The sequence below is a fragment of the Xenopus laevis genome, chromosome 9_10S, assembly GCF_017654675.1.
Source record: "Xenopus laevis strain J_2021 chromosome 9_10S, Xenopus_laevis_v10.1, whole genome shotgun sequence".
In the NCBI taxonomy this organism is placed as follows: Eukaryota; Metazoa; Chordata; class Amphibia; order Anura; family Pipidae; genus Xenopus; species Xenopus laevis.
In genome coordinates, this window is record NC_054388.1 from 47,027,125 (window position 1) to 47,041,853 (window position 14,729).

Sequence of the window (14,729 nt, forward strand, 5' to 3'; positions counted from 1 at the left end):
GTAGTAAATGCCCCTGCCAGCGCTGTTTCTGCTTCCCAAACTGAAAGCTGGACTGTGTGTTAGTATCACTCCATTTCTTCTTGATGCCTCCTAATACAGTGTTAGCTGCAGGTGTTACAGACTCGTGCCTGGTTTTATTAACCTTTAAATGTGAATTTTAGTGATCACAGTTTTGTAACTATTGCCTTTCCTTATATGTTTGACTGCTATGCTTCAATATTCTGTCCTGCATCTACCATGTGTGATATTCCAGGGTACATCTTTTTCAAAGGAGGGAGCAGGGGAAGTTTGGGGATAAATTGTTGTACTGGGTATTTAGTGGCTGTGCCTGCTGCATGTAGTGTAGTACAACTGCTACCATGGGAAGACAACAATGTGTGACAGATTGCTCATCAGAATAAGTAGCATTAGTAGTACAGGTCTGTTCTCTTAAGCTGGCCATAGACGCAAAGATCTGATTGTACGAATCAAGGATTCGTACGATTTTCGGACCGTGTGTGGAGAGTCCCGACATCATTCGTCCGGCGGAGATCGGTCGTTTGGTCGATCAGACAGGTTAGAAAATTTCTGTCGGCTGCCGATAATATCTCTGCGTGTATTGCCGATCGTACGATTTTCAGTGGGAGACTGTCACTAGCTTTGGTCGGACATAGATATCGTACGATTGCTGTCAGGGGCAGAACATTGCTGATCTGTTCTTTAACTAATCTGACTGGTAAGACTTTGATCTGAATGGTTAGTGGCGGGTCGGGAGATGGGAAAGTCCAATCGTACGATGATTCTTACGATTGGATCTTTGCATCTATCGCCAGCTTTAGAGGGATTTGAAAGTCACAGATTGGTGCTTCTGCCCAAGAGCTGACATTTAGTATGCAAAGATGAAGGTGCTAAGCCATACAGGTGATATTTTTTCCACATTCTCTGAGCTTTTACCATTATTGCTTCTATCAACCAAAACCTCACCACAAAGTTAAGGGCTGTTTATTGTGCATTAATAAGAAGTAATATAAAAGTAAGGTTTTGATAGGGAGACCAAGAAACTTAAACAGCTTTTCCATGTGTTGCATTCTTATTTTATAAATAAAATGCTTTTTTTCGAGCCTTGGTTTCCTTTATATTTTGATATACAGATGTTGAAACAATCGCTGCAGGTGCCATAAAAGTGGGGACCAGGAAGTGGCTTCATCTAAACCCCTGGAAGCAAAAGCACAGATATGATAGAGAGCAAGCAGGCCCCAGCATTGAAGGGAGTTAGCAAATAAAATCCATAGTACAACTGGTACAAAGCAGTTAACAATAGGGACCAAAATCATACAAATATTAACTGACTTCCTTTACTAGTGAATAGTACCTAAAATAAGGGGGCAAAAGATCTTGCCCTTCCCCTCAATGGACTAAGCACTGCTCTAGATTGATGAGGTGGGCTAGAACAACTGGATAAACATTTGTCTTATTTCCTTTAATAACACGGAAACTGAAATAAGGACAGTCGGGTGATGGGGACATTGTTCATACTGTGACCGATGGGTTTGCTAGTGTTGTAAATAACAATAGGATATTTCCCCTCCCAGCCCTGACACTGCATCCCCAGAGAAACCATATCAAAACCACACTAAGAACAGAATGTCTGGCCCTTGGGTAGAATCTTCTGTAGATTTTTATATTCAGTGCGTGGGTAAGTGCTATTATTTAACATACAAAAGTAGTTTGAAAATTTCTTTCAGGAAGCACATACCTTTCAAACAGTCTCTCCCACTCTCCAGCGGCTTTTAGTGTCTCTCAGGCGTGTAGAATTTACACGTCTAAGATCTAAAAGCCACATGCTAATAAAGGCTTTTTAAATGCAATATCCTGAATGGAGCTGTGTCATATATTGGAATATACATGCTGTTGTTCTCCGGAGTCTCCTGTGAGTATAAATCAAGCAGGGCTCTGTTGATATTACAGCAGCTCGCAACTGCTTCTACACATAAATCCTACATGCCTAAAGGTGGCCATACATGGGCAGATAAAGCTGCTGATATCGGTCCTTTAGACCAATTCGGCAATTTATCTACCCGTGTACGGGGGCTTCCCAATCGATATTGATCGGGAAGGTTTAATTTTCCTGCCGACTGACCCTCATTCTAATCCGATCGTCAAATGTTTGGATTACCCCAATACAATACTGCTGTTGGTGGGCATATCGGTGAAAGATCCGCTCGTTTGGCGATGGCGCTAGATGAGTGGATCTCTTCTTGTATGGCCATATTAAGAGACACTAAAAGCCAGTACAGATTGGGAGAGACTCAAAGTTTGTATGATTATTTATTACAGGAAGCGCATTCATTTCAAACTAGTTTTTTAACTCTTTGGGGGGTAGAACCCTTGTATTGCGCATCCGATCCACATCTGCTCAGGGTGGAAGCTTATTTTAGGTTCATATTTAACATACAGGCTTTAGAAGAGAAAGAAAGCAATCAGATGTTTTCAGCTTTTATTAGAAAGTGACAACATGACAAGTTCATTAGACGAAATTTCATGAAGGGAGTAGGGGAGGGTGTCACCCCAACAAGCTGTGCAAACAATGTCAGTCAGGTGTAGCATGAAATCCAGCTCTGAAACTGCATTTGTATTCATGTGCCACACAGACTGCCCCAATAACCAAACCAACAAAGCCAAAAAAAAAATGCACCTTGCTCCTGATCTGAACCAGAAAAAAAATTTAATCTTGTAAGAAACTGAAAAATCACTGTCCAGAACCTTTAGGGGGACCACAGTGAAGGAGGAATATATTGAGGCCACTATGACCGAAAATTAGCAGGAAAATCTAATCCATCTAACAAACATCAGCCGATATTTCTTCCTATTACACAAGTAACAGCGGCAGGGTATTCATACCGATGATAAATCAAAAAACGCCCACACAATTAGTTAAATAGCCTGACAATTAACATTTATCTTTAAAACCATTGGAATATTTCTGTACAGTTGTATAAACTCATGGTCACAGTCACAGAGAATTAAAACAAGCTTGGAGCCTCACTTTCATGGGTGGGTAACCTGTAAAATAGCAAGAGCAGCATGGTTTTGATTCATAAATAAGAGTGTGAAGACGGGCAGATGAAAAGAAATGGAGCCAGCTTTCCAGTAAAGACCATTCTGTAAACATGCAGAGAAAAGGAAACGCAAACGATGTGACTGGCAGGAGCTCAGACTTATCTCACAGCCACATATGGAGAATGGGGGGGGGGGCTACCTGGCAGTGCAGAAAGGCTTGGAGAAAGGGGGCCAAGTTTATGGCCCCTGCCATTATTAAACTCCAAATCCTAGTCCTGCTGCGACAGGTTGCATACTGCAGACACATACTAAAGGTATCACAGATCTCTTATACAATGAACAGCTCTGTCATCCAAGGCGAATATCTTTGTAACAGGTCACATGCAACCCCCTGCACTTTCCATTGCAAAAGGAACATTCCGGATAGTTTGGTGGGAGATACCAAGTGGCAGTTTGTGGAAGACGCCTCTCACATGTGGGCAGCCACGGAAACAGTGGCCGTTTGCACACAATAGACTATTTCTCAGGTCTGTGCTGTTCTGGGGTCAGTCAGAAATCACCTTGTTACAGCTCCGTTTTACCTTTAACAAATACTAATTCATTGCGCAGATGAAAACCTTTCAAATACACTTTTATGTAAATGTGTAGCATCCACAGAAAAGCAAGGCCTTAAAGACACGACGACACTACAAACCCCAGCATCCCCTGCTAGCTTGGGCAGGAGATCCAGTTCTTCAGCAGGAGCGAATGCCCATGTCTGCTCGGAGCACCTTAGAAGAGAGCATAGAGAGAAAAGGTGCCTTTCTCCTCCAGGGGTACAACACAGACTGACAGAGCGGTGTTTGGATATGAAGATGCACAGTACAAGTGCTATTGTCGCCTACGTCTTTCACTAATATTGTGCTGTGGCGAAAGACAAACTGAGCAGTCAGGCTGGAAGCAAAAAACACAGGAAAAATATAACAAAAGTAAAAACGGACAGTCTGTAGTCAAATATATATATATATATATATATAGTCAAATATATATAAAGTCACGCCTAGTGGCAGGAGGAGAAATTGATCACTGATGCAAACAGGTCATATTAAAACAGTCTTGGAGCTTTAAATTAAGTTGATAAACTGTGTAGAAGACGCTAGATACTAAAGATACAAAGGTGTAGGTGGTATTGCTCTTCTAATAGCCGTTAGTTCGTTTGCACACAAACCCTGGGAGCCAAGAGCTTTTGGATATTCCCTTTGCTGGATCACATATCCACCCCACCCCCCATTCAGTGCACCTTTTCCCTTCAGGGCTTTTGCTTTTTGCTGTGTTTGGGTGGCCCTGAGACACAATCATTCTCTAGTGCTTGGTCTTTTCCATTCGATTCCATGAAGCTGTTTGTGGTTCTGTTTGGCTCTTCGGGGGGCTCTTCACTAGGGGGAGCCACACACACATCCTTCTCCAGTTTTTGTTGGATTTCTCGCAATCTCGTCACTGCTTTGTCTATGGTTGCGATGCTGATTAGATTGAAATCGTGCATGCTCACCAAGTGAAGCATAAAGTTTCGACACAGGTTTTTCTGAACGATTTCGGGTCCATAGTTCTCTACAAATTGCATGCAGCCATGATTCATTTGATTGTCTGCAATGAACCTGCAAATACCAAAGAAAGTCAGTGGAGAAAAACATCCCAATCAATCACAGCAAAGACACCAATCAAATCTGTATGTCTGCAAGACTCCATGCAACTACAGTTGCCTCCTCAACTCCTATACACTCAAAGAATTTTTTGGAATTAATTTCTGGCCAACTGGGAACCAAGCCATTAAAAAGACATGTAAAGTCTATTTCACTAAGTGGCGCCACACACGTTGCACTGGTATCTCCTTACCTTGAGATCTGTATTCTTTTGGAGACTGTATATTAGAGTAAATCTTGCCCTAATGAGCTTTCACATAAAGCAGTGTCACTACAAACACTACTTATTAATACATGCACAAACTAAAGGACAAAGTTTGAATTTCACTGGACTGGCTCCTGTTCCACCATTTCTTTCACTCTTCCACTGTGATATAAGATGGGTGATCTCTCTGCCTATAGGATATGCATCCCGTTGCTCTCAAGCTTTAGCTTAGAAAAACACATGCAGATTGAGAGGCTCATGGGAGGCAATTAACCCCGAGTTATTAAATGGTGCGAGCTTGGACATTTATTATTTATATTACCAGCTCTAATAAAACCTGCACAGGACAGTTCTCATTCTTCAACAAGTGCATCTTATACCAGTTAAATATAAAGCTATTTAGACCAACTCTTCTACCCAAAAAAAACGTAGCTATGTATTGGATGGGCACTACACCTCTGACGCGGAAAGCCTGTAAACAACTAATTAACAATGTGATTCCACTGTACAAATTAACATGAAAATAGAGGATCACACATTAAATTTGATAAGGTCTGAGGAGAACTCCTCCTAATAGCCCTAAGTAGGATATAACTTCTTTGCAGAAATGAGGGCGATTCCCCGGATCTCGATACATGGTCCACAGTGGTCACAAGGAAGGTAACTTTACAATTTACACTCACAATACGTAATTCTCACTCCTTATGGACTATCTTGCACTAGCCCAGACTCAACGTTCTATGGCTTTACAGAAATGCAAAGGGACTCATAGCTACCTATATTGTAGTATTTTATTAAAATGACATTCCCAGGTTCCTCTCTATAAGTCCTAATAACTTGATGGGGAGGCCACTGTTGGACACTGAAGGGATCGCCCACAATCACCTTTGAACTATCTTGGTTAATGCTGCTTAACAGTCGCGCAGCACAGTTCATACTAAAATGGTTGGTATAATGCACACATATGTGATGATTTGGTTGCATGTTCCCCCAATTTAATATGTTACAGGGTACAAGACCTGCCCAGGTTTGGAGGGCGGGTAGGGAGGGTAAAGGTAAGGGAATTCTATTAAGTTTTTTGTTTGTCTATTGGTTTTGTTATGTCAATATGCCGAAATCCTATGAATTGTTGATTGATACACTGTGCAGCCCTCACTATAATAGCGACACAGAAAAATATGTATATGCCTATACTTTTTCCTCATTTACATATACAAACTCCTCCGCCACTTCCTATACAGGGCTGATCCATGGCTGACATTACGCTAACTTCCTGGAACATCTGGGGATTAAATGATAAATTTAAGAGAGCACAAATGTACTACCTTAAAAGGCATCCTCCCTCCCTGCTCCTACTTCAGGAAACTCATCTGACGGGCCAAAAAATACTAGCCTTAAAAAGACATTGGGTAGGTCAGGCTTACCACTCTACCTACTTAACATATGCTAGGGGGGGTCTCGATCTTGGTAAAGAAATCTCTCCAATTTAATTTACTTACTCTCAAAACGGATTACTATGGTAGATTTGTTATCCTTCATTGCACAATAGCCAATTTCCCCCTGATTATAGTCAATTTGTACATACCTCCTCCATTTAATATGAATCTCCTAAATACAATTGATAAAAAGTTGGCAGATCTTCCTACGGCTCCTACTTGTTATATGGGTGACTTTAACGCCCTAATGGACCCACAGATGGATAAATTAAACCCCCCCCTTTCCTTCTGGAGATAAATTAATGACATGGGCCAATGCACTGGGTTTAACAGATGTGTGGAGGTGGAAATATTCTAATCAAAAGGCCTTTTCTTGCCACTCCGCTACTCATCACTCACTCTCACGGATTGACTTGGCATTAGTGACACCCGACCTCTTATCCAAAGTGGTCAAGATAGAATATCTTCCACGTGCTCTCTCCGACCATTCTCCACTTGCTCTTACTTTAAGTGTGGTAAACTCCCCTCAAACTAATCTTTGGAGATTTAGCCCATTGTGGCTTAAAAACACTGTGGTAAAAGACAAGGCTATTGCAGCAGTTAAGGACTATTGGGAATTGAATGCAGGATCAGCCCCCCCTCGTATACTGTGGGATGCTTCGAAAGCTTATATGAGAGGGCAACTTAGTAACGCAGTCGCTAGGGCCAGAATGGAATCTAAAGCCCAAGTAATGGAGGCGGAAAAGGAGTTAGAGGAGGCTGAATCTGAATGTATCTGATCCCTCTCCACTGACCTACAATAAACTAGTAGACTCCCACCATTCACTGGCTAGAGAACAAACACTCCTTACGCGGAAAGCGCGACTGTACACCTACCAGCGTACGTTTGAAACTGGAGATAGAAGTAGCAGGACACTGGCCTACTTAGCAAAATTACAGGCCCCCTCCACTGCAATTGCAGCCATAGCAACCACAGACGGGACTCTCCAATCCATGCCCCAAGATATAGTAGAAACCTTTGCAACGTACTTTAAAACATTGTATGCTACCCAGAGCATGTGCACAGAGGCGGAGATACAACAATAAAAAGTTTTTAAAGATACAACAATACCTTACACAAACCACCACTCTTGTTCTAACGGCAGCGCAGAGGGATACTCTAGACTCCCCTATTACTAAGCAGGAGATTCAGCAAGCCATCAATGCCTTAGCCCCTGGTAAGTCCCCGGGTCCTGATGGTATCCCAGCAGATCTATATAAAAGTCTTTTGGACAAGCTTACTCCCCACCTACTAAATACACTCACAACGGTGACGCAAGATTTATCCCCACCTTCCTTTCTAGAAGCTATCATTGTCCTGATACTGAAATCCCAGAAAGACCCGCAATCCTGTAGCTCTTACATGCCGATTTCTTTACTCAATACAGATGCTAAAATAATGGCCAAGATCCTAGCCAGTAGACTGGCCCTAGTTATACCAGACCCGATTCATCCAGACCAATCTGGGTTCATGGCGGGCAAAACCACACACATTAACTTAAGAAGATTGTTCTTTAACCTACAAACTACACATGACAATGCGGGCTCGAGAATAATACTAACATTGGATTCAGCTAAAGCCTTTGATTCAGTGGAATGGAATTATCTATGGGCAACACTTTCTAAATTTGGCATTGGACCCAACTTTATAAACTGGATCAAACTGCTATATTCGGCTCCTGTAGCATGGGTCAGGGCAAATGGAACGACATCTGGACCCTTTCCATTGGCTAGGGGTACAAGGCAAGGATGCCCCTCTCCCCCTTACTATTTGCTCTGGCCATTGAACCATTAGCAATCCACATTAGACAGGCTCCTACATTAGAGGGATGGCGCTTGGGACCAGTGGAAGAGAGAATATCGCTTTATGCAGATGATCTGATCTATCTGGCAGATGCGGGTCCATCGTTAGCTACGTTAGCCTCCATTATAACGGATTTTGGGAGATTGTCAGGGCTGCGGGTCAATTGGGATAAGTCTGCCTTATTGCAAGTAGACCCAACCCCCCTTCCTGCCTTGCCACAGGAGATTCCAGTAGTAGTGGTGAGGGAATTTACATATCTCGGAATTAATATTAACCCAGAATTATCTACCTTTATACCTCGCAACCTGGACCCAGTTGTATCCTCTCTCAATACTACTCTGTCTGAGTGGTCCAAGCTTCCATTGACACTCTGGGGGAGGATTAACATTTTTAAGATGGTGTATCTGCCACGATTTCTACACATATTCCACAACTCGCCAACTCATATTCCAAAGAGTTTCTTTAAGACTGTGCATCAAATTGTGGTAAGGTTTATTATATGGGTAGGTAAAAAGCCCAGGTTGGCCTGGTGGAAACTTACTCCCGCCACGGGAGATGGGGGACTGGGCTTGCCAGAGTTATACCTCTACTATCTAGCCAGTCAATTGCAGATCATGACAAACTCCCAGCGGTCCTAACAACCCCAAGGAAGGCCTGGAATTTGGCACTCAAGCTGTATCCAGTGTTCCCCCATTCTAACACCCAATGTTCCGTTGTGGGCTAACTCCAGTCTTCCCCAATTCCATAAATTCCCCGATTTTCTCTACTGGTCACGTAAACACATTAGGCGATTACAGGATGTACTAGACGGTGCCAAGTTTGGCTCATATGAGTTCTTTAAAGAAAAACTTGCGGAGCCCAATCTATCTCACTTTAGGTATTTCCAACTGCGGCAAGTATTTCTAGCACAATTTGGAGGATCTGAAATACAAACCTCACAACCACAATTTGAAACTGTGTTATGGTCCCCTGCCACAACCAAATTACATCCACCTTATATAAGACCTTGTTACAAACGCCCCCCCCCCCCCCCCGTTTAAGGCAGCATATCAAAAATGGCTAGCTGCCATCCCAGACCTTGAAGACGATGAATGGGAGGAAGCAACAGACAAAGGTTATAGTCATCTCTACTCTATACGCGACAAATTGGTTCAATTTAAATGGCTTCATCAATTCTATATCACCCCTGTGCGATTAAAAGTCATGGGAAATAACCCAACTGCAAGATGTCATAGGTGCGTGGCTGAAGGGGCCAACTTTTTACACATGGCTTGGTCGTGTCCACCAGTCTCCATGTTTTGGACCGAAGTCATGGATATCTTAGCAGATAAATTAGATTTCCCTAGGCTGCTGACCCCACAGGTGTGCATATTAGGAGTCATAGATGAAATCATATACTCTAATCATGCCAGAGTTAGATACCGAACACTGCTATACTATGCTAAGAAAGTAATTGCTATGGCATGGATGGGTCCTCAACCGCCCACGGTACAAAATTGGATAATTTTGGTGAATCAGAATCTGCCTCTCATTAAACTCACTTTACTAGCTAGAGGCTCACTGAAAAGATTTGAGAAAATATGGAGTCCATGGTGGGAAGCGGGACTTGGGGGCCAGGGCTCCCGAACATAAAAGAAACGTTTACTTATACTGTTAAAGGCAGAAATCCCTAAACCTAGTTAGTACCTGATGTCAATGTCAATGATAGGAATCTTGGAGGCAATACTCACATCAGCCTATATGACTGTTTGATACACTCGAGTTAAAACACAGTTCAAACAAATTACTACACAAATTGGTATGTACACGTTTTATTCCATCTGTAATGGTAACTCAACTGCATTTAGGGCATATACTTTGTTTTATGTTTAATGTGTTATAAAACAATAAAAATTTTACCTTTAAAAAAATTTGATAAGATCTGGGGACCCTAGTATAATCATGATGAGCAGCGAGAGAATGGAAAGATCAGATTAAATACAGAATTATTATTTAAAATAGGGCACAACTACTCCCAATGCAAAACCCAATATTAGCATTTCCCACTAAGGGGAAGAACAGGGAAGGGACTGACAAAAAATAAAAGATATATATAGGGAGAATCCACAAAAGTGGTGAAAGAGACAAAATAGAAATGGAGATAAAAAATGTCGGATTTCCCACCAAATTCACAAACCTCTCCACTTTAAAAGACAAATTCACAAAACAGGCAGTTTTCCGATTTTGTCTTTCACGCAACATTTTAAAGACATTTTCTTCTGAATTTGTCTTTAGCTCTTACTAAACCTGTGAGTCAGCCATCAAATTGGAATTTACGGGGGAGGGGGTTATTTTACCTAGGAAAATTATACATTTTTTTTCAGGATAACCTGGGCTTTTTAAATCTGCCTACATGTTTGTGTAATTCCACTTCTGTAACAATATATAAGGGTCTAAATACAAAAATTTTTATTTTGCATAATATAGGGATTTGTATTTTATTATCTTACATCAAGTGTCTAAGTGCTGCTAAAACTAAAAACAAAAAAAATGTCTGGGAGGCTTTTCTTTTTGATAATATATTAACTTAAATTGCTTATATTGCCTCATTCATTAAGCTAAAACAAGTAAAATAACGCAAGTGTGAGTTAAAAACTTTTTATACATAAAATTGTATAAAACACACTTTTTTGTTTTGTTAATGAGGCTTTTACACCTATAGGGTTAGACAGAAACTTGTGCCCCGACTAACATGCTAATCCCTGTTAATATGATAGTAAATCCCAATCCCAATGGGGCACCTACAAGAGGTGTGAAATGAAGATTGGGTGAACCAAAGCAGAGCAAATAGTTTTAGAATTGATCTGACACATGGGGAAGGGTTTTAGTAAGTTTTAATCCATTTCTAAAATGTCAGGAGAAAGACAAATTTAAAAGACAAATTCATAAAAGTGTCTGTAGACTGTCCTTTTTTCACTAAAAAATTAAAAGTTGTAATTGAGTCGGAATTTAGGCAGATTTCAGTTTGTGAATATGGAGAAAGTATTTTACACCAGTTTACCACCAAATATGAACTCTCTCCACTTTTGTGAATTCCCCCCATAGAGTCAGGCAAATTGCTTACTTGTATACGTGACTTAAAAACTACATACTCCTTACTGATAATTATTTTGAGTTTAATGTTGTCTTTTTGTTAATGTAATTTTGTTGTTTTGAAAATAAATAAAAATCTACCTTTAAAAAACAATATAAAGCTAAGGTAAGGTGGCCAGGTACTGCAGCAAGCCAAGCTTTCACTTTGCTAGGCAGAAACCTTTTTTTTTTTTAGTTTTTTTTTTTTTTTTTAGTTTTCAAGGGAAAGAGGGAGGAACATATAAACAAAACTTGGTTCCTATCTGGCTGCATTTTTCAAACACCTGCTCTCTTTATAAGGAGTATTATGCATCAGTGTTAAATTCTCTCATAGGTCACAGCGATGGAACATAATGTTAGTAAAAAGTACAAAGCTACCCCCGGCATAGTAATATACCGACCAGGTATGTTTCAAAAAGCTGATCAGTAAATGCTACCCACTGATTGGTTCATATGATATTATTCAGGGGACCAGAATAGTAGAGAAGCATTTTTATTTAGATTTATATATAAGAAAGATCAAAATCCTCTGACATATGAGCTTAGAGAAACAGAACACTTACCCATGTTTCATAACATGCAGATTCCACATTTTCATCACCTCCTTTTCCCCTTCATTGACATCAGAGAATTCCTCAATTTGCTGGTAAAATAAGATAAGGCAATAAGAACCCAACTACTTTGATTAAAGACATTATTATGAAGGAACCAAGCAAGTCAGAGGGGACAAAAATCTTTTAGGATGCATTGTAAAGCAGTAATCAAGATGGTAGAAACAGAAAAAATTGTTACAAATGCAAAAATCAACAGCGAAAATTTAGTTTCAGTGTTCAGGTTTCCTAAAGCTTCTCTGCTCGGTTCTGTTTTTAACACGGACATTCCTTTCAATATGTGTTATCAACATCGCTTAAAGGAATAGTAACACAAAAAAATGAAAGCGTTTTAAAGTAATGAAAATATAATGTGATGTTGCCCTGCACTGGCAAAACTAATCTATTTGCTTCAGAAACACTACTATAGTTCATATAAACAAGCTGCTGTGTAGCAATGGTGGAAATTGAAAAATGGCTATATGGCACAGGTTCAATAGTGGATAACAGATAACACCATTATGCTCTACAGAGCTCATCTGCGGTTTAACCTGAGCCTTTCATACTTTGAATGGCTGTCCCCATTACAACCATTCACAGCAGCTTATTTATATAAACAATAGTAGTGTTTCTGAAGCAAACACACCAGTTTTACCAGTGCAGGGCAACACTGCATTATATTTGTATTACTTTAAAACACTTTTTTTGTTCATGTTACTGCTCCTTTAAGGCAGCCCCATCCCTCACCTTGATCCATTGTGAAGTGGTTTCTGAGACTTGAAGTCCGCCTGCTTTCCAGTGAGTGTGCGACATATCATTTGGAAAGCAAAGGGACATTAATGACATTGCACAACAGTTTACAGTTTATAGGGATTGTTCACCTTCCAAACCCTTTTTTTCCCAGTTCAGTTGTTTTCAGGTTCTTCAACATATACAGATTTTTTTTTTCAATTTACGAAACGCGTTGGGCCTCTGCTACTAAATAAATTATATTATCTTACAAATTACGAGTGAAGTAGATTATATTTTCCCCAAAGTCGCATACCAGACTGCCGAACCAACACATCTAAAGGGAGTCCGGCAACAGACCCCTGCCGACATCAACACAGGACGCCAGACACGCTGAGACAGGAGCTCTACCTGTAATCATCACAAACTGACAGTCCACCTCCCACACAAAAATCTTTTTGAACCAGGTGCATTACATACAAAAGGCTCGGTAAGTGCAACTTGCCCGTAGGGCGAAACACAAGCTCCGGCGACATTATACTATTGCTGTTTCCCCCTAGGTATACCGGACATAACTTCGAGTGCACGCTGCAACGATCCCTGTGAGAAGCATAAAATCAAGCAGCTAATTTGTGAGTAGATCCGAATAACCTACTTATCTGTCGGGAAAAACTAATACACTATATAGAATTTCTATCTTTATTTAGACATTGGGGATTCTATAGCGAACGAGTGCAGAGGCTGGCCGCAGAATAGCTGCTGAGTGAATTAAATTGTGATTGAGTGCAGACTCCATCTTTTTGTCAATGGGATCACGAAATGAGCCAGCATCTTCAGAATGTAGTGTGGTATTTCTAGATAGGTTAACAATTGCTGAGTCAACCTTGGGAGATTTCCCCCAAATCTGCTTAAGCTCTTCAGCTACTGGCTGCAGTGCAATTTCTTGGAATAGTATTACGCTTGTCCAGGTCAGACCATTCGCCAGAGGTAACTTGAGTAACAGATCTGCTAGTAGGGAAAGATCTGGGTCTTTTGGGAGTGTTACCCAGAAGGGCATATGTGTCTCTTTGGTTTCTAATATGTCACAAAGGTATTTAAGTAGTAATTTGATCACATCAGGCTGTTTTGGAGAGGTACACTCATCTGATATAGAATCATCTGAATCTGATGCATTACGGTCTTGTGGGTCAGACTGAACCAGACTCAAGAGTTAGAGTCAGATGCATCCGACAAAGTAGTGTTGGTCTTGTGCTTGGTTTTGGACAGTGCTGAGACTTGTGTTTGCTTGGCTATGGCTTGCTGTACCAAGGAATGAATATGTGACTGCAACCATCCCATAAACTGTAAAAACAGTGTGATTAGTAAGATCAGTAGGTATAGATGCCTCTGTTGGTTTAGTTTGAGGAGAGTTATGTGTTGGACATGATGGTCCAGGTGAAAATTGAGGGGGGGGGGGCAGGATGGTCGGTTCTTGTGTATCATGGACTATGGCAGAAAGGGATTTAGGATGATCTAGGTCAGCATCTGATTCAGTAGAATAGATTGATCATCAGGTGGTGACCTCGCGATACGCTGTCAAGAAGAAGCGCAGGTAATTTGGAGCCAGACTCAACAGGAAATGGCGCGGCATAAGGGCGGAAGTTGCGCCTACTGTGGTTTTTGCTAGCAGTGACTGCCAGAAACCTGGGTGCACGATCACAGCCCAGCAGTAGGGGAAAGCGATGTTAGGGGAAACCCGTCAGCCATACTGAAGTGATCCAACGGATGCGGAAACCGCTGGCCATCCTGAAGAGGGGAGTGTCTTACATTGACCAGGGACATGATAGAGAAATGGAGCAACACCAGTCCCAGAATGGAGGGTGCTGACATACAGTACATCCCAGGGAATCAATAGACTTTATACAGCCAAACTGAGAAAAACTCACGCTGAAAGGTTAGTCTGGATGTTAGCATTACGGGGCTCACCTTTAAATTAAATATGAAATCCAATTTCTATTTTATATTAAAGTATTCATAGCTGTTGTAAGCACATTCCAAAATCTCAGCTGTCAATCAAATATTGTCTGACCCTTCTATATGCCTTAGGCATAGAGGCAG

The 14,729-nt window shown here is 41.1% G+C and overlaps 1 protein-coding gene across 2 annotated transcripts in view; it reads right to left on the reverse strand.

The window, feature by feature from the left end:
- Nucleotides 1-2,462: 2,462 nt before the first annotated feature.
- The window catches only part of suz12 (suppressor of zeste 12), a 30,163-nt gene continuing 17,896 nt past the window's right edge, over nt 2,463-14,729 (reverse strand). Inside the window, exons 16-17 of one of the 2 annotated variants that reach the window (XM_018237129.2) lie at nt 11,877-11,956; nt 2,463-4,673 (exon numbers count right to left, since the gene is read on the reverse strand). In XM_018237129.2, coding sequence (XP_018092618.1) covers nt 4,328-4,673; nt 11,877-11,956 — 426 coding nt within the window. In that variant the 3' untranslated portion in view covers nt 2,463-4,327. 2 annotated transcript variants of the gene reach the window in all.